This window comes from Typha angustifolia, chromosome 9 (genome assembly GCF_048772165.1).
Source record: "Typha angustifolia cultivar Huaian chromosome 9, ASM4877216v1, whole genome shotgun sequence".
NCBI classification, from domain to species: Eukaryota; Viridiplantae; Streptophyta; class Magnoliopsida; order Poales; family Typhaceae; genus Typha; species Typha angustifolia.
The window spans coordinates 10,347,521-10,371,785 of NC_133247.1; the positions used below are offsets into that span (position 1 = coordinate 10,347,521).

The following is a 24,265-nucleotide window of genomic DNA, read 5'->3' on the forward strand; positions in this document are numbered from 1 at the left end:
CGGATCACAAACTTATGATGTTTTAATTTTATTTTATATTTTTATTTATATCTTTACAATCTAAAATCCAATTAAATTTCATTCAGAATCACTACGTTAATTTCTCTTTCGTCTTCGTGACAACATATAATATGTCTAGAACAAACTTTGATTACAAAATTATGTCATTCCAAGAGACTATTGTCCCATAAACCTAATCTTAGTTTCACAATGCATATTCACCCTATTTTTATGTTTTAATTGCAAAATCACTTAATTTTACTATTTTTTGACCATATTATCCTTGCTTTATTTTTGAGGGGGGGGGGGGACAAAGTTCTTGTCATTTAATGCCACTTTGTCCTTCTCCAAAAAGAAATAGTGCTATTTTTAGAGAATTTGGTACCTTTTTAACCTAAAGAAATAAATTATTTTTTTTCTCTTACCAGTTCCTATCTAAATAAATATAAATTTGTCATTATTGTATACAAGCTCACAAACCTACTGGTCAACCTTTTTTTAAAGGTTAAATAATCAATTAATAAATAAAGGAATCAATTTTTATTCACTATTTTACTTATATATTTCTCATATAAAATTTTATCAGTACTATTCTATATACGTTGGAAAGTTTATTCAGTCTTTTACAACTTAATATCTCACAAACTTTTTCGTACTGAACTATTTATAAGACTAAAAGTCTATACGACAAATTAAAGTAATAATAATGCAATGGTCAAAATTTAATATTGCGATGAACTTATAGACGACTGAATAAGCTTTCTAAATCATATAAAATAATATAAAAAAATATAAGCAAAATAATGAATGAATGAGCTTGTATATAATTTGCAAAGGTAATAAATTTATATAGATAGAATGTTGTAAGAGACAGAGGTTAACAAGTACTAGTTATCTAAAAAGTAGTATTGTTTTTATAGAAAAGAACAAAATAGCATTAAATGAAGCTGAACTTTCTTTCTCTCACTCAATAATAAGACAAAGATAAAAAGGTTAGGAAGCAGTAAAATTAGGTTATTTAATAATAAAAACATAAAACAGGGGAGAACTCAGCAATCTGAAACCTATATTAGGTTTATGGGAGCAATAATAGTCTCTCATTCCGAAGAATAATTTTTAGAATATTAATATTTTGATAAGTAAATTGTTTTATTAGAAACTTAAATGGCTTTCTGTTGGTAATTTTATATATTTGACATGAAATTTTTTATTAACTTTGAACTAAGTTTTAAGTGGACCAATATATTATTAATAATGGTTTAATGGTAAAATTAATTTAGCTCAAAGAATATTTTATTGTCATATATTCACTTAGTCAAATTTACGAAGAAAAGTGAATGAAAATTGGTTCTAAAGTGGGTATCATGGTAATGGAAAATAAAAAATAATGAGTTTAGTACCATATTAGATATTTGAGAAATGTTAGTATGATATATAAGTAACAAACTTTTTATGGGCTTTGAGCCCCAAAAAGGGTACCTATTTTATTGGTAAAAGTGACTATGCAACTTAACTCACACGCGCGCGCCGCCCGACTCGGTTCGATTCGTACGGGTCAAGTCCAATTTTAATTATTTTGTCTAATACGGATTCAAATCTGGTCAATCAGTTGGTTAAACCCGACCCAAAGTGATGCATCCCTTCACAGTGTAACTGTTAATTAGTTTCTATTTGCATCTTTTCGTCGAGCCTATTTAATTCTATTAATAGGCTGTTAGTCTGCATAATTTAAAAAATAGAAATTTGGTTCATTCCTTCTAGAGTCGAGTCTTAAGTTTGAGTCTGTATTTGAGAGAGAGCACATCACGGTTCATGTTCAATAAGGCATTCAAATAGCTGCTTCCTTTCGAGTGCAAGACAGTCGTTGTATCCTTGGAGGCCGACGTCCACCGTTCCAGAAGCAATCGGCGGAGGGCGAATTGATCTTAAGGAGATAGTGTTCAATACTAGACTCAACTATTCAGAATTTTATATTCTGTAATGTGTAAGTTTATTTATTTTATTTATTTTGATCAAATTTTTTGTGACTCTCTGAAATTAGATTATTACCGCGAACGATTTTATTTTTGTAGCTTATGAAACAGTGGACATGGTTTCATCTCTGTAGCTTCTAAATATATCGCTTTCGGAATTGTCTCCTGATATTGATTTTCTGATTGAAAAAATAATTTGAAGTAGCCGTACTTTGTGTTTGAAACTCGAAATCTGCTCCACTTTCCATCGATTCTCTTCGGGTTATTTACCCGATAAAATCGGTCTTTGTAATGCCTCTCATTCGCTCTCGCTCTCGCTCTCGCTCTCGCTCTACCAACCAGAAGATTTGCAAAGGAGTATGTGGCGAAGCAACACATGCCACTCTTTCTACTCCTCACTCCTCGTGTCCACTGACCTCCCCTTCGCCTCCTCTCCTCCGTCCCCTTTCCTCGGGGGAGGAGGGAGAGCCCTTGCGTTCCCCTCCTCCATAGCGACGTGCCGGTCGGTCCCGCGCACCCACGTGGCGGCGCTGATGCAGGACGCGGCGGCCGCGGCAGCCGTCACCGCCGGCGCATACTCGCTCGTCCGCACCTTCGATGTGCTCTCGGAGAGGCGCCTCATCGAACAGGTGGTCGTCTCTTTACTTCGTTCCAGTTTAAGACATCTCTGCTGTGATTACTACAAGAAAAAAGTTGTCAAAGATTGCATTTTTAGTGGTGGGTACTTGTCAATTTAGAGCGGGTAGTGCGGGGTCATCCCAAGATTTTAGCTTTTCGATGTATATGAATTGATCAGAGATTGGATGAGAGGAGAATTTGGCCAAAAACTTCACGATAGAGATGTGGGTTTGGTTTGATTTGGTGAGAAGAGATAGACATTTAGTCCTATTATATGAGTGCCTCTAAACAATGTCTTGTACCTCAAGTACTAGGTTTCTTAATCTAGTTAATTAGGTTCCGTTGGTTGGGCTGGATCATGGATGGTTACCTTGTAACTTATTGCAGACTAGATGTTCTTTATGGTTTGAATTGATTGGCAAAGGGCTGGTGATATATGTGTATTTCACTATCTCTTGTCTAACTAGGTTAATTTTGGTTCTTAGAAAGAGTAGCCAAATGGCCCAAATCCATTGATGAACTAGGGACATTTTACACATCGACATGACCTTAATATGTGATGACTCCTGTATATCACTACAGAAAATTGAAAGTGGACTTCTTGTGAGTAGGAGACTAGGATAGTATAAACAAAAATTAAAGCTTGTCCTGTGGTGGCATGGAGTAGACAGACAAACACGAAAGAAGCTTGGTCAGTAGCATCTGCTGTAGGCTGTCTTCATAAGATCTATCCTTTCTTGGCAGAGGAGGCATCAGGTGCTTTTAATTAGTATAATGTTCAGTATCCACCTCTCGACGCATGTGGATGATCAATACCTTTTAGCAGCAAATATCCTATGTTTCTTATGTTCTTAATTACATATTACAATATGTCAATAGGCAATAGTGCTTCTTTAAGATTGCATTGATAGTCCTTTAGGTCTTGATCTTTTTGGACTAAAATCATTAATCAATTATTTATGAGCAAGGAGTTGCTAATCAATCATTTACTTGGGGTCACTAGAGTAACTTCACAGCACTTTCTCTTTATAAGATATCCACTTGTTTTGCTAGGTATCTGGCCACACGGAGCTTGGTACAATACTTTGAAGCTTTAGGTTGCCCAATTCCACGTTTAGAGATTCTAGTTACAAATTAAAAGTAATTTCGAGTAAGGAATTCATGTGTTTAGAATCAAATCTCAGAATGAAAAAGACAGAATTTGATTGACTCTGCTGTTCTAAGAGCAGCTGCAGAATGAATCACAAAGCTTAAAGGAATAAGTTATATGTAATGATGGATAACCCAGATTTTGCATTATATTGTATGAAAGCTTTAGAAGATTTTTCTATCTTAGTATTCTGTGAATGGACTTCTATTCTTGGATGGTAATCCTGAATACTTATCATATTAGTAGCAGCTCCAATAAAGTGAACTAAACTATGAGACACACACGCTTTATTGTGATATCTCATGTACACTTTTTTATAACTGCTCACCAAACAAGTTCTCAGTCAACCCATCTGTCCACATTCCTCACTTTTCTTTATCATTCTCTACGTCCTCCTTATATTCCTATGTATTCTCTGTTAAAATCTATATCTTTTCCTTTTACTTAGTTCTTTTGTGTCCCTCATTTCTCTTCATTTGGCTTGAGCTTGGGCCAAGACTCTGCCTAATAAAGTGCAATGGGTGCATTTACTTTCTCATATAGTTTCATTCTATAACCTTTATATGCATTATTTATCTTTTGACTTGATTGGTGGACAGGATAACACCTAAATACAAGATAAACATTTTAATTTTTCGCCTCAGCTAATATTTTCTACATGATAATTTGAATTAAAATTAAATACATTTTACCACCCTATAATTATGCTCAAAATCACTTTATATCTCTATACTTAAAAAAGTCTTAAATTAGTCCATATATTTATGACTAAAGGGATATCATTAGTTTCTCTGTCAAATTTAGCTAAGCGTTATATCTATTTTGATCATTTAGCAACATTATCTAAAAAATTTGCATGTCTTGTCTAACAAGCACAAAGGGATATTTTGGTTATTTTGGTGCCATTCAGTTAAGTGTAATAGAAAAACTAACGGTCTCAATTTAATTTTAAATATAAAAACTAGTTTAAAAACTTTTAAAGTATATGAGGGTGAAGTAATTTTGGGTATAAGTATCGAGTGGTTAAATATATTTAACCCTTGAATTTATCCAGAGCAAAGAACAATGAAGATGGCATTTTTGCATTGACGATTTAGCCATGACAAAATCCAAGTTCAGTTTTGCAAGTTTCTTGCCTGATTATCTGTTGGCACTTTGAAATTGTTAGTTTTAATCCTTTGTGCTTGGCATGTAAAACTAGAATGAAAGCGGAAGTGCTGCCTACTTGTAGTCTTGTACCGAAGATCATTCTAGAGACTACTGATGCCATAAGTCTTATTTGTTCCAGAGGCTTCTTGACTTAAATCTCTCTCTCTCTCTCTCTCTCTCTCTCTCTCTCTCCAATCATTCCAAATAAGTTACTAAAAATATCTCTAAATATCGTAAAAATTTTATTAAAAATATTATAAATGCATACCACTGGCCAGGGGGGGGGGGCATCCCACTAGCACGCTAGGACGTGCTGAGGCGTGCCACTCAGCATGCCCAATGCCGATGGTGGCACGGCACGGCACGTGCCACTGGCACGGCCATCGTTGCTCTAACGGAGCTCTTTTCCTCCAATAACATTGATTGTGTTTATAGTTTTATTAGGCTTCAAATTTCATCTTTGAAGCACTGTGAAAATCACAAAAGATGGATGAGTAGCAACTAGCTAGATTATGGTCTTTTCTTTAAATTATATTATAAAAAATTTAACTGGACTTGGCTTTACTTTATCATGAATGCCTTTTATTGAACGTTAACTCCTTGTTGAAGCAGAACTTGAGCAGAAAGGTTGTTCATGTATTATCTGGTGTCCTTTTCATGTCCTCCTGGCCATTTTTCAGGTAATCCTTCTGACAAATCCAGTCTATTTTGTATTTGCATTATTTGTTTAAATCTCAGGATTTCAAGCAAATTATCTTCCTTGTTCAGCTCTTCATCAGACGCACGATATTTTGCTGCTGTTGTTCCTCTATTTAATTGCATACGCCTTCTTACTTATGGTCTCCGTCTTTTCAAGGATGAAGCTCTAGTCAAATCAGTTACACGTGAAGGAAAACCTGAGTAACCCATCTTTCCATTTAGCATTTGGTTTCTTCTTTTAGTTTCAGTAGATTTAGCTCTATGATCTATAAACCCAGTTATAGGTGAAGATAAACCTCGGTAATCTTTTAATCCTTTCATTTAGATCTCCTCTGACAAACCATGGATGTGTTTGTTTGCAGAGAATTGCTCCGAGGCCCCCTTTATTATGTGATGGTACTGACATTTTGTGTCTTGGTCTTCTGGCGTGATTCTCCTATCGGTGTTGTGTCACTGGCGATGATGAGTGGCGGCGATGGTATTATCTTAACTCAATAGATATTTTTTCAACCATTTGAGCCTTATTTAAAAAATTTAAAATATTCAGGATTCGCTGATATTATTGGGAGAAGGTATGGTGCAGTAAAGCTCCCTTATAATAAGAAAAAGAGCTGGATTGGGAGCATTTCCATGTTTGTCTCTGGTTTCCTTTTCTCCATCGGGTATGTTGTTGTTTCAAAAAGGCACAATATGTACCCCCTCTAATATTGCTCATCCTATTTTTATTGTCCTTAAATTGACATCATATTTTGCTTGTAGGATGTTGTTATACTTCTCAAATTTTGGGTTCATCCATTTGGATTGGGAGCAAACAATTGGAAAAGTGGCATTGGTTTCCTTGGCAGCTACTTTGGTGGAGTCTCTTCCAATTACTGACAGTTTAGATGATAACATCTCTGTTCCCTTTGCAACCATGTTGACAGCCTTTCTTGCCTTTGGTTCTGCTCATTGAGTTATGCTAAACAATCATTCAGATTTAAGTGCTGGAATTTCTTATCTTCAGACTACTGACACTTGCTCCTTGTTGTTTGTATTCTGTCCCTTCTATGAATAATATGATTGTTGTGCTAGGAAATGGTTTTCTTTTTATCACAGTTTAAAAATAGGGTAAATTCCAAAATTACTCTATGTACTTGTGTCTAAAGTCAAACTACACTCTTTGAGCTTTTTTATTTGTATCACTTTACCCCTCTCTAATTTAGACTAATGTAACACTATTAATTTTTTTTAATCCAAATTTAACAGAAGGTACGAATTTAAATTATCTCCTAGACATTTGAGGTTTTTAGGTTTTATTAACTGATAAATTAAAATTATAGCATCTACAACTTACAACTTGAGAGAACGAGAGAGAGGCAACTATCTTTTTCCCCTCATGTTCCTTTTTAATCCAGCACTTTCATTCCCAAAAACTATGTAACACAACTATGCTTTAGGTTATTAAACTAAGGCCACCCACTTTTTCCTCTCTGAACTCTTTGAAGGATGCCGAAGTGAAGTAGACTCTGCAGATCAGAGATGGATTTTTGAGATGATGAAGTTTAAGAGTGAGGGGAAAAGAGTAAATGGAAAAGAAGAGGGCTTATTTAATAGTATAAAAGGGGTATAAATTTAGTTAATTTGTATTTTAAAAAGTCTATGAGATAATTTGTACAATCTTATTAGTAATATAAAAGGGATCAAGCAACTATTTTATCACTGAGTTTAAGTATATAAGAACAAAGTGCCGAGAATAAATTTAATAGGAGAAGAGCAATTCCGAAGCTTAAATATTTATTAGGGTGGGATAGAAAAGTAAACCATAAGTATGGCTTAATTAAGCATTCCAAAATGTTGATATATTATTTCATCACGATAAATGCAACCAGTGGAGCTTCATTTGCTTCCCCCATTGAATTGTATATATCTCATATCATCCTAAAAATAATTCCTCTTAACAAAGGAAAACAAGTTTGAAGCATTTACGTCAAACATAAACACATTCAGAAGTCCTTCTAAACACCTGTAGTATATTCCATACGTTTTAAGAAAATAAAAATAAAATCTGGAGCTAAATCAATGCAAATCAATATTCTTGATTCTACTCTCTGGAAATAGTCTTCAGAGATGCCAAATCTACTGACATCCAATGCATCACAGTTAAAGCAGCAACTCATCATTTAAAGCAGCAGAAATGATAAAATAAAAACTGCACAATTGAAAGAAGTAGAAAATCTACCATTTTCTGGAATAGCATATTCTTAATCAAGTTTGATAAAAGCTCATCATTTCAATCTTGGAAGTAAATGATTCCTCCATATTTTAGCACCTAAACACTCCCTTAAGATTAAGTGAGATTAAAAATGCCTGGAAATCAAAAGAAAAGCTCATACTAAACAGGCATCAATAGAATTCAGAATCCAATTTTTTCCCCCTAAATGAAAATGAGAAGCAACTTAAAACGCAACATTTAAAGATAAATCTTTTACATAAATACAAATCCAACCAAACCGACTTAAATGCAACACTTTAAAAATAAAAGGATATTGCTTTGAATAGATTATCCCCCAGCTATGAAAATTTACTTCAATGAAAAAAAAAAACCATGGAACCTTGGATTCCATGTCTGTAATACAAAGTCAAAAGTTACATACTAGAAGCAAAACAAAAACGAAAAAAAAGAGGAAATCCTCTTACAAGTGTAGATCACAAGCAGCAAAGCCTATGAAAGCATAAATTTCGTCAGGCAAGAGCAAAACAACTGGCCATCAGCTATAACACTAGTTGCAAAACCAATGGACCAAACAAATGTAAGCGTGGCTGCCTACCATTTTCCTTTTGGACCGAGCCTACCAAGTTTGCTTAGTTTGTTGCAAGTTTTCTTTCAACTAAATTAAGTTAAGAAAAGCTCAAGCGATAACACAAAGAGGCATCCAAATAAGAAGTGAGAACATATAGGAATATGGATAAGCTAATAGATTAAGTTACCAACATAAAATATGTATAAAAGAGAACAGTACCAACAAGAAGTTGAACAACTTAGCTTCTACTAATTCATCACTCTCTCTCCTTATTCCACCAGACTTTTAAAAAATTAATTTAATAATAATTTTAATTAGCTAAGACAACACCTAATTACTACTACAACTTTACATTCAATCAAAAGTATTTTTATTATTTTATTTAAAATATCACTAATCCTCAATACAAATTTACTATTCTTTATTATTTTAATATCAACTTTACATCACATCAAATATAATTATTACTTCTTACTAATATTTATCTAAACATAAAATAGCTTATTCATGTCTTAGCACTCTTATTCTGATATTAAAAAATTAGAATACTCTTGAGTTTAGAATCCTCCTATCCTGGTAAGTGTCTCTGAATTTGTTTCCAACCATCACATATAAAGTATAATTACTTTCAGGAAATCCTTGTCCTAATATCCTTACATATTCTGAATATTCGAAGTTGCCACTTAAATTGGGTTCCACAGAGAAACCAAATTTTCTTGCATCCTTTGCTCGTGAAATAAAAGAATGCCGTTTAAGCTCTCAGCATAGCTGCATAGCTAAACTTTACTCAACAGTAGAACTCCATGATGCTAAGAGTGTTACTACATGCAACTTAGGCACAAATAGGGTCAATAAACCGAAACCTCAACATAAGCCAAGTAACTGGAGACATAATCGTAGAATTGAAATTTCACGAGACAGAACAGTAATGGCTGAAACTTAATAAAAACTGAAGGCAAAACTCAGAACACTCCTGGCTGAAACTTAACAAAAACTAAAGCCAAAACTTATGGATTAACGCCTGAAACTATTAGGATTTTTTATTTTGACATTTATTTTGGAGCACAATAGGCTAAAATAATCCTACTTTGGCCTAAAATATTCATTTTTTAGGGGTCAAGATCAAAACCAACCAAAACTGAAACAGAAACTTCAAACTATATTTTATATAGTTATACTGTTAACAAATGTCATATTAACTTCACCTGGAACCTCAAATTCATCATGTTGTTGGAAATCCTATGAATAGTTATACTGTCAGCAAATGTCATTAACTTCACCTAGAACCTCAAATTCATATTGTTGCAAATCCTATGAATAGTAATACTGTTAACAAATGTCATATTAACTTCACCTAGAACCTCAAAATTACAGTGTTATCGCAAATCCTATGAAGCACATTAAGCCATAACTCACCAAGCTCAGGTCAGAAAAAGGGAAATATTCAGGAAAAGCAAAAATCCTACTTGTTTGCTAATCAAGCATAACGCCTTTTTCAGTTTCTTCATCAAGCCAAATCATCAGAAAAAACAAAACATCCTGCAGAACCAGCATATCAAACCTAACACTTCTATTTCCAAGTTATATGCATCAGAAAAAACTTGTATCAACAAAGATCAAAGCCATATCCGCACATCAACAAATCATTGAATTAATTATAATCCCAGCAGAATTACGTATCTTTTAATAAGACATGATAAATCATAAAATTAAAGTTAGAAGCTCAAAACTCAAGTATCATCGCCATACATAGTGATACGGCTTACTCCAAAAAGTCAACAAGAAGTTGAAAGCTGACGACTGCGGATAAAGCACCATTATAATCTAGAATTTAGCATTTTTAACCAACAGAAGATACAACTGAGGCATCATCATCGATCTCAAACAAACCATAACATCACAAAGTATCGGATCAAAAAGAAAAATTACCACAACAATGACACTTGGAATAAGCATTCAAAGTTAAAATTATAATAATATAACCAGGTCTAATCAAGCAAGCACCCATCTGTCGCAAAACTAAACGGCAAAAACCTAAATATCCAAGATTATTCCAAAAACACAACTTAGAAATTCCATCTCAACTGAAGCGAAAGAAAGTTCCGACCTTTCCACTCGGAAATCACATAATCTAACGGTATGACTTCTGGAACCTAGCACGAGCACCACGCCCGCCAAACTTCTTCGGCTCGCAACGGCGGGGGTCAGCAACGAGTAGGGTCCGGTCGTACCTCACGAGAATATCCTTAATCTCCTTCTTTGCCTGCTCGTCCACGTACTTCTGATAGTACGCGACCAGGGCCTTCGCGATGCTCTGGCGGATGGCGTAGATCTGAGACGTCTTCCCTCCGCCGCGGACGCGGATGCGCATGTCGACGTCGGCGAAGCGGTGGCGGCCGAGGAGCAGGATGGGTTCGCATGCCTTGTAGAGAAGGATTTCGGGTTTGACGAGCTCTATTGGGCTTCCGTTGACCTTGATGAGGCCACGGCCGCTCTTGCAGTAGGTGACGGCGACCGCCGTCTTTTTTCGCCCGAAGCACTGGACAGACTTCGTTGCCGGAGCCGCCATGGTCGCGGAAGAGAGATAGCGCGAGGAGAAGAAACCTAACCCTAACCCTAGGAGGCGGAGGAGGTCGGAGCGGCGCGAGAGAGCTGAGGCGAGAGAGGAAGGAGAAGTTTAACAGGGGTATAAATAAGTGTGGAGAAGGGTCTAGGGTTAGGGTATTGTGAGGTTGTTCTCGAAAGAGCCGGGATTTCTCTTTTATTTACTCTAATGCCATTCAGTGTTTGTGGATAATGGACCGGTCCAAAGTCCGATCCGATTAAGTCGGGTTTGGATCCCAAATATTGTACAATATTTTAGAGGCCATTTGTGTAAAAACCCAATATTATTTTTCTTTTTACACTTACCCATTTTAATTTATCTTTGCAGTTTTACCTTATTTTATTTTTAAATACCAACATTGCCCTTGCATCACTCTCGATAATAGGTAAAAATAAATAATATCTTTTAGTGCTCTTACTAAAAATATTACCAATTTTTTGACAAAAGAATAATATTCTTTTTCAACCCATTTCCTCCCTCTTGGCCAAATTTAAAATAGGTCTCTTTTCCTCCTTTCTTATTCGAACTATCTTCTTCTTTCTTTTAGCATTAACTCGTTTCTCTCTTGCTCTAATGGTCTCTCTATTTATTATGTTAACTTACTTTATTTTTATTATGTTGTTAAACCCTAATAATACAAAATTATTTCTTCATCTTTCCACTATTCCGTGAACCCACATTACTACAGAACCAATTGAATTCTCTGTGTAACTATGATTAATGTAGATTTTAATCAGTTTTTATATAGCATCTTGATTATTTTTAAAATTCAATATTAGGAACTACGGATTTCTATCTTGGTATTTACGAAATTTGGAGTTAGTATTCAACATTTATTTCAAAGTGAACAACGGAAGAAAGCATCCAAGCTACGATGGGTACTTTCAAATCTAAATTCCATAACTTCAAAGCAAAGTTTTATCAACAAAATAATAAGAGAGTTGCTGAGATAACTTACTATGAAGAGTTTCAATCTAAAATCGATGAGGACGACAATCTCAAGTCGAGTAAATCTTTTCTAGAGGGTTCTTGCACATCACAAAAAATATATCCTAGAGCTACAAGGGTTTAAAGGAGAGGGGGTTGAGAACTTCCTTTGAGGCATTGCAACTTAAGGATAAGGATAAGAAGGTCTAAACTACATTCATGTATTTCATCAACGATGTCATGTTCTGGCGACGTCAACTATCCAATTGAGATTGACAAGAGTTATGCTATATCGACTCTTAGGTGGACTAAAAGCATGAGCTGAAGGTGCTTCTATCCTGAAAAAAATCAAGTGCTTAGCCCAAAAGAATTTACGAAGCTTAAAGAATAGCAATAGTCTCGTTGATTATGTCAACAAATTCACCCATTTTATGTTATCAATCTCAAACATGTTGAAGGATGGCCACATGTTCTTCTTCCTCGACAAATTGTAGCCATAGGGATCTAATGACCTCAACATCACCATCTCCATTGACGAAAAACTGTATGAGTATGAGTGGAGAAGTGACCACATTGTTAAGCCAAAACTGTTAATGTCTTGCAATGGTAATAATAACGAAGATGTTCACAAAAAAGGTGCTAAAGAGGCCTTCAAAGGATGTAACCAATAGTCAACGTCTCAATCCCAAACCCAAAGATTTCATGTTATGTTTATAGGGAAACCATTGGGCATGTGATTGCCTAATTAAAGAAAAAGTTGCATATTATTCAAATTGCAAAGGAAGAGGATAAAGGAGAAGAGATGATGTTGGAGCCCTCCAACGGATCAATGCCATCCAAGGGCAGACTTGGATGCCCTTAAATATAAGGGGCTTATGTACATCATCATGATGTACAGCCCACAATTTTATGTCGCTTGCGGAGGCCAAGCGGTTTGGCTTCAAGTTGGAAAAGGAAGATAGCTGCTTGAAGGTGATAAACTCCAATTCTTGCTCAGTATTAGGCATGACCAAAGACATTAAAATTAAAATTAGCGCATAGAAAAGTCAAACCGACATAATGGCAAACATTGATGACTTCCGGCTCATCATTAGTTTAAAGTATTGCTACAAAGATCATACCAATGCCACATCTTAGAGTGGTGAGGATCTTGGATCAAACAATGTTATGTCACACCCTATTGAAATTATGGTCAAAACTAAAATATCAAAACAGTTCAAAAGTTTAAGCTACGTCATGGCTAAGCTAAGACTCGACTAAGACTCAAAGGACTAGTAATCAACCTAGAGACTTAAGCTCATCCAATGCTAGACAGTAAATACAAAATTAGCAAATGACAATCACTTTTCTAAATTTTACAAGCAACCAAAACCTCACCTATGGAATTATCTAGATAGATAAAAAAATTTCGTGTCTATATTTCATTTAACTCTATGTGAAAATTTAAACACTATTTATAATCTATCTTAATAATATTTGTAAAATAAAAGTGAAAACTTGTCAGATTATCTTTTTTTTAATTACTACAACACATTTCTTTTTTCTTGCATCTACACTATCTTTACTTCGAGGCTTACCTCACCTTACGAAAGAGGTCCAGGCGGACAAGTAAACCAATTAAAAATGTTAAATTACGTGACAATCAGCTACCAAAATCTTCTGCACCATCTCTGAAGCATTTCCAATCTCAATTACCCTCCAGGGCAATAAAGCCCCTAACATGCAACAATTCAATCTCAGGTGCAGCAATAACATAGCCAGGGTATGTGTTGAAAGGAATATCCATCATCCAATCATCCAACAATAAACCAAAGAGCAAGTTGCTTAGGCTAATTTGATGCTTCAATCAAATGTATCAGTAGACCATGACCTCTCTTTGGTTACAACTATTTGAGATCTACCCAAAAGATAAATCCATCATCTCATCTTTTAAACAAGTCTTTTTTTTTTCTTTTTGTTTTTTACAAATGCTTCATTTTGATAATGGATAAAGGTTTCAGTTTATAGAGTATAATATCCAACACTATATCTGATCCAAGGAAAAAGGATTGCAGTCATCCATTCCATTCCACATAGGGATCACTCCTTTCTCACAATTGTGATGGATATGACCCAGCATTCTGCTTTTCGGTACTCAGAGCAGTTGTTTTACAGATGGGGCATAAGTTCTTGAGCATTAGCCACTGTTTGATGCAATCAGTGTGGAAATCATGCCCACAATCTAGTCTCCCAAGCTCCTCCCCGTCAACATATTCCTCCTGCAAAAGAATGCATTAGAAGTTTGTCGAGGCTGTTGACCATGAAAGGAACACAGAAGGGGCTAGGAAGTTTACCTGACAGATGCTGCATGGTTCAACTTCCTCTAATGGTTCCAATGTAATGGAGATATACTTCCTTTGTTTCAAGCACTTCAAGATTGTTTCTTCGCTCAGCCCTGTGTTTACGTTTCCTATTTGTTCTTCTAACGCCAATAGTTCCTATGATGAGAGCAAACCGTAGTAAGAATTTTGAGGTTGTAGTAAAAGTAAAAGAACCAAGTTGCAGTAAAATTAAGGAGTCAATGTTGAGGGAGCTCGTATAACCTCATAAGACATATTATCAACATCAAGCCGCATGTCTCTGTGTCTGTCTTGCAAATAGGGGGCCCCAAAGAATGCAGCCTGGTCAAAGATGAAAAGATCCTGTCCAGATACCAGCAATGCAAGTTAAGTTCCATATAAGATGGGTCTTATTTCAACATTCAAAGCTCCTGAATAAGTCAGTGCATCCACTACAGAGAGCACAGCTTGTCTGGCATGAAATCATGCTTGCTTCCATCTACTAGTCATTTCACATCTTTGAAGTAACCTTTGAGTGAACCTTAACAATTAGTGATCAATATGAAGTGATAAAATCAACGAATATGATAGTCAGTGGTGCAATCAAGTAAATGGAGAAAATTTGAGGGAAGTAACATCTGAGTGAACAAACTGATGGAAAGGAATCAAAAGAAAGAAAACCCTCCACCCCTCTCCCATGCTTCCCACTCCACCCACAGAAGAAAAAAGAAGGAAAAAAAGCTAACATACTACGAGCTCACTAAACAGGCCCTGCCCCGATAAGGTTAAGATATACTTGGCCCATGTCTGAAAATAAAGTGGATGACAAGCTTGACTTGAGAAATGAACAGATTATCATGAAAAAAAACAACTGTCGGGTGCCAAACATTGAAAGGGTTGAACAAATATTAGCTTGTTAGATGGGTATGATATTTGCAAGACAAGAATTATAACTGAGATGGATTAACTATAAACTATGTCATGATATCTGATAAGAAGTACAATATAGTGGTTCACTTGAAGGCAAAAAATGGTTGTGCTATTCTCATTTTGTTGCTGGAGCTTCTTGATATGCAAGGAGCTAGCTTGTGATGCAAATAATGAGACACATATCATGGCCAGGTACCATCAGCATGCTCAAAGAAAGTCAACTTGGTGGATTTAAATATAGTCAGGTCAGCATCAAAATTATGTACCCTTTGGGCTCTTTTGTCTTTATCTTTCCATTTGTCTAGAGCTTTTACATGGCTGCCCATTTGCATAAACCTATGCTATGATCAACAAGTTATTTACTGATCATCAGAAACATCAAATAGAGTATTGTGTCTCATGGCACATCATTATGTTGCCTAAATTTTGTGAAAGCCAACAACGTGCCAGACTTCTTTACAGCTAGCATATCGTAAAAATCAGTTTGAATTCTTTCATGGATCCTCTTGAACTCCAAGTTGTATGCCAACATGAAGAAATAATGTCAAGATGTTTTAATTTATTATGATGAGCAAGGATTATTTCACGGGCCCAGCAGAGGGCAGCATGAACCATGCCAATCGATATCAGTCTGGCACTGGAGTATCCGAAAACAAAAATCACATAAGCACTAAACTTTTTTTTATGATTTGAGGGGGCAGATTAGAACTTGTATATTTGCCGTCGCGGATTAAGATCATGAGAGATTCACCACAAAAGTAAATATATTGTCTAAATTTTAAGCTCAAAAGAATTAACCAAGAATTTTATTAGATGAATTTAAAATTCATGCAATTGATCCAAATGAATTTGCAAATTGCTAACTAATTTAAAGGAAGATCATGCAATTATACCTTGCAATGGCCCCTATTTCTGGTTAAAAACTGGCCTAAATTAAACTAAGAAATTCACCAAAAGGTTTGTCATGGCTGTTGCACAAAGTTTCATTAAGCTATACTGTTGCCTTGTGGTACTGGCACCATGCTGCTGGTGCAGTACAGGTATAATGAAGCCTGCCAAGGCACACGGCACATGAGTGTGCTATGCCATCAAACCCTCTTGCTGATATGCACGCATGCCAGAAAGTTGAGTGCTTATGCATAAAAGGATGCTCATCTTTTGAAACTCCATAGACAGTCAACCAAAGATGAGACATGCTAATGCAACTACCTTTACAGCTGGAACATAACAGTTGTTTATACCAATAAAAACAAATGCTTACCTCAAATCGTATATTTTCCCCCCGACGAAGAAGATCCAGCACATTGCGCATCTGCTGCAGGAAAGAAAAGTGATAAGGTTACACAGATTCACAAATATAAAACAAATTGAATTTGCATGGACAGATTTTCATAGAACTCCAGGATAAAATTCACACAAAGACTGCCAAACATTATATGGGATGAATTTTGAATGAATAATTTGGCGCAGGCATAATGCATTAAGGTGACTGCAGATGATGAATAACATGGATAATATGGCGAGAAGATCAAATACCAATACTATGTTGGAGAAGTAAATAGACAAGACAGGCTGGAAAGATGAAGAAACTAAGAGGTCTAGCTTAATGAAGAAAAATATTATTAATGGCATGACTTAAGCAATATTGCAATTTAATCACCAAATCCTTACAACCTTAGCAAAGATATTTTTATGTTCATAGTCCATTTACAAGTGGATGCAAATTTGAAAATGAGGAAAACGAAAATCAAAATACAGCCATCTTAGAGATCCAGGTGCTTTGGTACAATATTTTCATCGACTTCCACACCCTCCACTATTTTACATCTTGTTGCCAAGCTTGAGGTATAGAAATCTAGGTTTGACCAGCATGTCTCCCAATCCCAATTATGGCGATGAGTTCTCCCAAATCACAATTAGTTCTCTTGCCCTTTCTCTAAAGCAATAAACGAGAGAAAGAGTAGAAGAAGAATAACTCAAATCACATTCTTCCATTTTTTTCCCTCTCTCAGTTTTAATTTTGAGGGCTAATACAATAATTTCACTTAATGGACTCCACTAGTTGAGTCAGGAGCTTCCCTATTTCTGATATTTTGTTTTCTAACGAAAAGTTCTTGAGGTGCATTAAGTGACACTAACCAATCAGTGAAGGATAGAAATCTAAGTTTTACATCAAGAAACAATTAGAAAGGGTAGAAAAAAAATTGACTTCACCACAATGGTTGAGCCGAGGTCCAAACTACAGCACACTATTATGGACCATAAAGGAAGGTTAAAGGACTCCAGGAAAGAGCAAGGAATATTTGGCTCAATAAGAAATGGAAAGAGGACACCTAGGAAAGATATTAAGTCACTAATCAAGTCTCCTTCCTATTTGTGAAAGTGATCTCAACTCAAAAAGCGCACCGGCTGCTGGAATGTGTTACTTAAGTCATCTCAACATATATAATGTGATCACATTATTGGGATATTAGGTTCAATGGATCGAGTCTATTTATTTTATCTACTTATACGATTTAGTCAGAGTTCTAATAGATTAGAATTGGTTTAATTAACTAAATCTAGTTAATTTAAGTTTTGCACAGTTTTGAAAAAGTATTCGTAAAATATTCATCTGACGTCTAAACAATATAAAACTAGATGGATAAGATTAGTGATGTATTGATCTAAAATTTTCATATTCAAAGTTTTTTCAGATTCGGATATATCTGCAACGCAATGAAGAATTAATTCGAGGAAGATATGAAGACTAGTTCAGCTAGGTTTATTAATTTGTTTATTATTCGGTTTAGCATTAGCCTCTATCTGTACATGGAGTGCAACCCTAATTAAGTTATGGGTGAATGAATAAAGGATCAACTTATTATTTGCATTGCCTCTATCTTTTAATTTCGTTCTCCCTAGCCTCCCTCGTGTTCTCTTAACCCAAGTGACACCCTTTTCCCCTAAATGTCGGAGCTTCTCCTCCCTCTTTGTCCATCAATTCCCCTAGTTCGTAGAGCTGGCCCAGCTCCCCTTCATCTTTACTTCAGGTATCACTCTACCTATTCATCACCACCATTGTCAATCCTCTGTTCCATCTCCATCACCATCTACAAGTCAACCCACTATTGCTACCTTCTAAACTGCAATCATCACTACACCCACCACCAACACCACCGTTGGCATTCCATCCAAATTAGACCCAGATTTAGTCTGAATTTGATAAGGATCTAAATATTAAAGACGTAGATCGGAAAGTTATGAAACAAATCGATCTAGTTTCATAATTTTCCGACAATGTAAGAATAAGAATGTTTGACGAATACTCTCCCAACTGAGCTGACTAGAAATTTTGCAACTAGCCTCTTAAGTAGCTTTTTCTGAATCCTGACTCATACTTTGGTCAGCAGTAAATTAGTGTGCTTGTGTCTTGCATAAATATGAATTAATACATTAAGATGAGCATTGATACTCCAAAACAATCAATTGATATTAATTACAAGATAACAACTGAATAAGATGGAAAAGTTAATACATACCTCTGACAACATCCTGCTTCTTCCTTCCCTAGAAGCTGTTGGAGTCCGGATGGCCAGAGGAACAGCAAATTGACCACCATTTTGCCTATCTGCTAAAAGAGCTGAGCCCAAGTATGGCTGTGGATGGGTGCGAAAACCAACTCCAGAATGATGGCCTCCAAACTCATGTGAAGTAGGATGATGCCCACGCCGCTGCAGTGGTACACTCTGACGTCTTGAGTTTGAGGCACCAGAAGAAGACAAGGACCTGCGAACAATGTCTGCTATGTTGCGGTGATACTGAGATGGATGACTATGACGAGATACCGAACCAAGTGGTTGTCGATTGCCTACACTGACATCAGAGTGTAATGCAGAGCCTGAGCTTCCATGCAAGCTTCTATTTCCACTGGTCAAATGCCAGTTTGTAGAGCCTTGCACCACATGACTGGTGTTAGTTGGGGGAAAACACGCTAGGTGCTCTGAAAAGTTGCTCCTCAACGTGCTCCACAAGTTTGATTCCTCAAGAATTGCTCCTTCACCTGCTATGTTCATAGGAGCTATTCCTGAATTAGATGTTCCATTCGGTGGAAAAGGTTGTAAATTTCGCGACAAGTCTGGAATGAGTAAAGGCTGCCTATGTGAACTTGCACCATTGCTTAACAATCCAGATTCATCTGACTGATGTCCAAGGATAGGTCCAGGAGATGGCTGATGGGAAGGACAATAATTAGATTGTCCTATACTCCCTTGGGGCAATATATTAGGCAGAGCTGTATCATTCAGCTGTGGCATGATTCTCATTCTAGTGTTCCTTAGAAAGCTTTCTGCACTTCCTGGAGCACTAGCAACTGAATGATGGTCGGAACCTGCTAGTCCTGCGGTGGTTCCAGTCCTTGTGTTCAGCTGTTCTACAGGAGGAAGTAAACCAATAGTATTGGATGAACTAGATGAATTTAAATTAGGAATTGCACTATGAGAAGCAGCAGACAACAATCTATTCTCACTTTGGTGAAGATGACTGGAACTTCCACTTGTTGAAGACTCCCCATGAATGCCATCTATACTCTTTCTCTTGCAAGACGAGCGATGATCATTCAGTAAATCTAATTGTCGCCCTCTAGCATCTCTTGGAAAAAAGTCAAATCCTGTGGAAGTACTCCCATAGGTATGTGAAGAAGCATCAGATGAGTGAACATGCTCAGGCAGCACTAAACCTGTATTATGCAGTGCAGGGCTTAACCCTAACCCTAGATCCTGGCTAATGATATCAACATTCTCTACATTCCGCTCTAAATTCCATGTTTCCGAAGATGGCTGACCGTGATCGATCTGACTAATGTTAAGATTTAAATTCACATTTTCAGATGACTGCAAATTGGTTGCTTCAGATTGCCTGCCTTCTATCCTTGGTCCAACTCTCCTATTATTTGCCAGAGAAGATGACCACATATGTTCCCTTTTAGTTTCATCATTGCATCCCTCATTTACTGTGTGTTCAGCAGAACTAGATCCATCTGAATTCCATATATTCAACCTCACATTTTCTTGACTAATCAGATTTCGATAAAGCATATCATTATCACCAGGAGGTAGCAAATAACCTGGTAAGTTTTCGGCATTTACAGGATTGAGAAGCAAATTATGCTGATCCACGGGTGTGGTGTTTGAACTAGATCCAACAGCATAATTGTGTGTCCCCGAGTGAGGATGTGAATTACTCCTCTGTCCTTGCATTTGGCAGAATTGTATTCCCCTTCAAAATATCTAATGAACACCAATACGATCAACCACATAAAACTAATCAGAATTATAGTTTGGAGTGACGCAATTTATACAAAGACTAAAGAAAGGAAATACAGTACAACGGAGTAGATTCTCATAGAGAAAACCAAAAAAAAAAACAATGTAGTAACAGCAAAGAGAGTAATGGCAACAACCTGTTAGGTGAACTGCACAAAGAATAACAGCTAAAACCAAGCATGGTTAATACATCAAAGATGATTAGAAGTTTAGAACATATGTTGAATCAAATTCAAAAATGGTTGTTAATTGTTCAATTTAGTTTCCAACACATGTAGTACCATAAATGGTTATTCAAATGGAAATTCTAATGAAACAGGACGCCATAGACAAAATGAAGCCAAAAGGTACCTATTAGGTAAAATACTAAAATGACTAACAAAGTTATGGAAAGCTCAACATGAAGTAAAATCATTCCCAAAATGCAGATTATAATTTAAGCTTAAACATATTTAAAGGCACTTTTTTCCCTTAATGGCAAGTTCATACATTTATCTAGAAGTTCATCACTGACCAACAAAGTGAACTGTCATTAACTCCTTCAGTGTAATTGTACGGTTATATAGTACTTGCCCATGGAAGAACAATCAAATTTCTCGGCAGAATGAACATCAGCTATTGTTATCCTACTAGGAAGCTGTGTTTGGCAACTAAAACATGTAGAGCAGCACAACAAATAATAGTTCTCCTTGTTGCACAAAGGCAATTATCCAGCAAATAAGATCTACCAATCAGATGGTGAGCAGAGTTTGTAAGATGAATAGCGTTCCACCTCTAAAGCCTAACAATGACAGCATCACTACAGGCTTTCATAAACAGCAAGATACTTCATATATCCTAGGCAATATTTCAGCTTTTGAAATGCAGCTTTCAGCTAGAGATACCATCTTATACCCCCCCACAGTATTGTTTGGATAATTCCAGCACCAATTGAAGTACAAGAAGCGTCCCAATGAACTCAAATTTAGTAGTTTATTCTGCCTCACAATTTCCAGCCAGAGTTAAATCTTGGATCATCATCAGAATATTGTTGCATGTAGTAGTACTCAATTAGTATGCAGCCGCAAGAAGTTGGGTTTGCCCCCACAACGGCAAGTCAAGCAGGATACTCTAAATCTTTCTTTCTTTCTTTCTTTCTTTCTCCTCTTTTCTTGAAAGAAACCACCAGCATTTTCCATCTATGCCTTTCAAAGGTTTGAAAATTTTCAAGTTATTCCCCTAGAACAACTCCACAACATCTATTACTGGTGTCCACAAAGATCAAAGCTGACAACTCCTTTACAAAATCTACTCAAACATAAGAACAAGAAATTAATAAGCAAGTTCCCTTAGTTGTTTGATTCCCCATGAATAATGCCGCTTATAGTCATAGATGCAGGAGTCTGGAGGAAACAAACTAAGATCTTCCCTTGGCAGATCTAGAGGAAGCCCAAGCACAAGAATAAGAAAGTGAAATCATTCGCCCCCGCTATGTAGATAATCTACGGGGAAAAAATGATGCCTTTACATCTTTCTGATATACACTACCAAGAAAGAAAAGAAAAGAAAAGACATACAAAAAAAAAAAAAAAAATCGCAACTTTGGTCGTGGAGAACATCAAAAACATGTAAAGGATTCCTCCGATGCTTGTACTTTTATCATCAAAACAACAGTACTGATCAAACTGGCCTCACGGAGCCATGATCGATACAAAATCCCAACGAAAACATCAGAAAACTCAAAACTTGATCTCTCCGGCCACAAGAAATCACAAAAAGAGACACCAAAAAAATAAATGAAATGAAAATTTGACGCACCGGAGACATACTACCATCTACCCAGCTTCAAAATTTCACTAAAAAACGAAACTTTCATCAAAAAATTTCCAAACCAAGACATGGGTATTGCCCAGGGAAGATCAGATTCATCGGAGCTCACCTCACAATCACAAATCGTTTCAAAAAGAAAATCCAAACGATCGATGAGCACACAGATTTACTCCGCTTCCTCCCTTCCCTTCTCCTCTACTAGAAGAGAACAAATGGAAACTTAACGCTCCTTTGGATGGCTGGTTCTGAAAGGGAAAAGGAGGAAGCGACGGGTGGGGGAAGGAGAGGAGAAGGCAGAAGAGAGAAAGCGAGGCGGCATAGAAAATTGAGGAGAATTTTTACTTTTTCGTTCTTCTTATTTTCTTTTCCTTTTTTTTCCCTTTTCTCCCTTAGTTTTTGGTAAGAGTGAAGAGAAGGAAATTTTCTAATTCAATTAAATGCATTTCACACCATATATTTTAGAATAAATTCCTTTTCCCCCCCCCCCCCCTCTAAATTCTATCACCTATCTACTATTTTACTGTCTCAAATATTAACAATATTTATATTTATAGCTAGAAATATATTTACCTCTTTCTAATTTTAAATTTTAAATTTTAAAATTTAAATTTTAACATATAATTATGATAAATTTTGATGCATGCAATGTAGTCTTCTTCTGTCATTTGACACCTTTGTGAACCTCAACATTACACCTCAGCTATAGTGCTTTGAATTCCTTTCACAATTCACACCCCTCTCTCTTCCTGGATGAATGTAATATAAATAATATGATTAAAAATGTGTAACTATTATTAAATTAAAATATCTTCACTAGATGTTCACTATAGAGGGGTGGGGGGTGTTAGAAAGCAAAGTTGATCAAGTCTATATTATGTGATCAAGATTACTAATTTAATTTTGAGGGATAATTGATAGTATTAACAGAAAATATCGAATAATTATCTTTTCCTTAATTTTTTTTTATAGAGTCTGAAATTAATTGATCATGTTTTTAATGAAAAGTTTTGCGGGTAATTAAGAGTTTTTCTTAGTTAAAAGGGGGTCTGAGTAAAAATAGAGAACAATTAAGTTTTAGGTCTGATGGTTTTTTAATTTGAAAATTAAGGTTAATCTTGAAGATATTTTGTTAAATTTTGAGTTGGGTTTGAATTAAGATAAATGATTACATATCATGAATTAAATCAGAGTTCTTGATCAATAACCCATTACAATATCCATTTGCCCACTTAACTATAAAAGCATACAATTTACCTCCTAAACTATTTTAAATATTTTATAATATTTATTTATATAAAGAGGTGTAATTATTTATATATTTTCATAATTAAAGGGGGCCAAATTCAGGGGAGCAAAATATAAGTAAATTTTAAAAATATTTGTTTCAATGAGCCACCCAGAATTTTCTCTTTTAATACATATTTATTTAATAAAAGCATATTTATAATTTAGTCAAAATATAGGGAGGTGTAATGATATAAAAATAAAGTTTAAAAGTAGAATAATGTTGGGGAATTGATATTCGCTAAGTAGTTTTTACTATTGGAAATTTGTATGTAACATTCAGTATTTGCCTATATTTTTACTATTTACAGATCGAGCGTTATTAATTTAACAAATATATGCTGAAAATATAATATTGTTCGATCTGTTAGTTAAACTTAACTAAACCTCTGAGTTAATTTAAATATGCTAAAAAAATTATAAACATACTCTCAATTAACTCATACTGAAGATATTTATAAATAAAATATTTTTATTAGTTTAAATCTAATCTGGGGTGTTTATAGGATCGGTAAACCATAATTTCATTAAAAAGAATAGGATATTATATATAAATTTCCTTTTACTATGTATTAATTTTTTTTTATAATGGCGATATTGCCCTCTAATAACTTATTTAGGAAGAGGAATAATGGGTCATCCAAGCCATGACTCAAGGGTAAAAGGGTCAACATGCAAATATAAATAACAAAAAAGAAATTGCTCTTGTAAATCTCATCC

At 35.6% G+C, this 24,265-nt stretch overlaps 3 protein-coding genes across 5 annotated transcripts; 1 reads left to right on the forward strand and 2 right to left on the reverse strand.

Annotated features, from left to right (window-relative positions):
- The first annotated feature begins 2,228 nt into the window (after window positions 1-2,228).
- On the forward strand, window positions 2,229-6,678 carry LOC140767869 (probable phytol kinase, chloroplastic). The gene is made up of 6 exons (XM_073107942.1): window positions 2,229-2,602; window positions 5,503-5,570; window positions 5,659-5,790; window positions 5,952-6,067; window positions 6,137-6,251; window positions 6,349-6,678. The coding sequence occupies exons 1-6, from the start codon at window positions 2,333-2,335 to the stop codon at window positions 6,539-6,541; spliced, it is 894 nt and encodes a 297-aa protein (XP_072964043.1). The 5' UTR covers window positions 2,229-2,332; the 3' UTR covers window positions 6,542-6,678.
- Window positions 6,679-10,318: 3,640 nt separating this feature from the next.
- Window positions 10,319-11,037, reverse strand: LOC140767808 (small ribosomal subunit protein uS9). The gene has a single exon (XM_073107868.1). The coding sequence runs from the start codon at window positions 10,936-10,938 to the stop codon at window positions 10,501-10,503; it is 438 nt and encodes a 145-aa protein (XP_072963969.1). The 5' UTR covers window positions 10,939-11,037; the 3' UTR covers window positions 10,319-10,500.
- Window positions 11,038-13,738: 2,701 nt separating this feature from the next.
- Window positions 13,739-22,577, reverse strand: LOC140766960 (probable E3 ubiquitin-protein ligase HIP1). Of its 3 annotated transcripts, XM_073106680.1 has the most exons (7): window positions 22,371-22,577; window positions 19,657-20,416; window positions 18,671-19,560; window positions 16,411-16,464; window positions 14,484-14,582; window positions 14,235-14,378; window positions 13,739-14,159 (listed from the first exon to the last, which is right to left on the reverse strand). In XM_073106680.1, the coding sequence occupies exons 2-7, from the start codon at window positions 20,384-20,386 to the stop codon at window positions 13,992-13,994; spliced, it is 2,085 nt and encodes a 694-aa protein (XP_072962781.1). In that variant the 5' UTR covers window positions 20,387-20,416; window positions 22,371-22,577; the 3' UTR covers window positions 13,739-13,991. The 3 variants fall into 3 exon arrangements, with proteins under 3 accessions (XP_072962781.1, XP_072962780.1, XP_072962779.1); XM_073106679.1 differs by having other exon boundaries at window positions 16,411-16,461; window positions 18,671-20,416; XM_073106678.1 differs by having other exon boundaries at window positions 18,671-20,416.
- Between the last annotated feature and the right edge of the window lie 1,688 nt (window positions 22,578-24,265).

Excerpts from the sequence above, each read along its gene's own strand:
- LOC140767808 (XM_073107868.1), bottom strand. The coding sequence starts at position 10,938 with ATGGCGGCTCCGGCAACGAAGTCTGTCCAGTGCTTCGGGCGAAAAAAG.
- LOC140767869 (XM_073107942.1), top strand. The coding sequence starts at position 2,333 with ATGTGGCGAAGCAACACATGCCACTCTTTCTACTCCTCACTCCTCGTG. Across the intron at positions 5,791-5,951 it reads ACACGTGAAGGAAAACCTGA|AGAATTGCTCCGAGGCCCCC; the intron begins GTAACCCATCTT and ends GTTTGTTTGCAG. Across the intron at positions 6,068-6,136 it reads GATGATGAGTGGCGGCGATG|GATTCGCTGATATTATTGGG; the intron begins GTATTATCTTAA and ends TAAAATATTCAG.
- LOC140766960 (XM_073106678.1), bottom strand. The coding sequence starts at position 20,386 with ATGCAAGGACAGAGGAGTAATTCACATCCTCACTCGGGGACACACAAT. Across the intron at positions 16,465-18,670 it reads GAAGCAGGATGTTGTCAGAG|CAGATGCGCAATGTGCTGGA; the intron begins GTATGTATTAAC and ends TCTTTCCTGCAG. Across the intron at positions 14,583-16,410 it reads GGGAAAATATACGATTTGAG|GATCTTTTCATCTTTGACCA; the intron begins GTAAGCATTTGT and ends GTATCTGGACAG.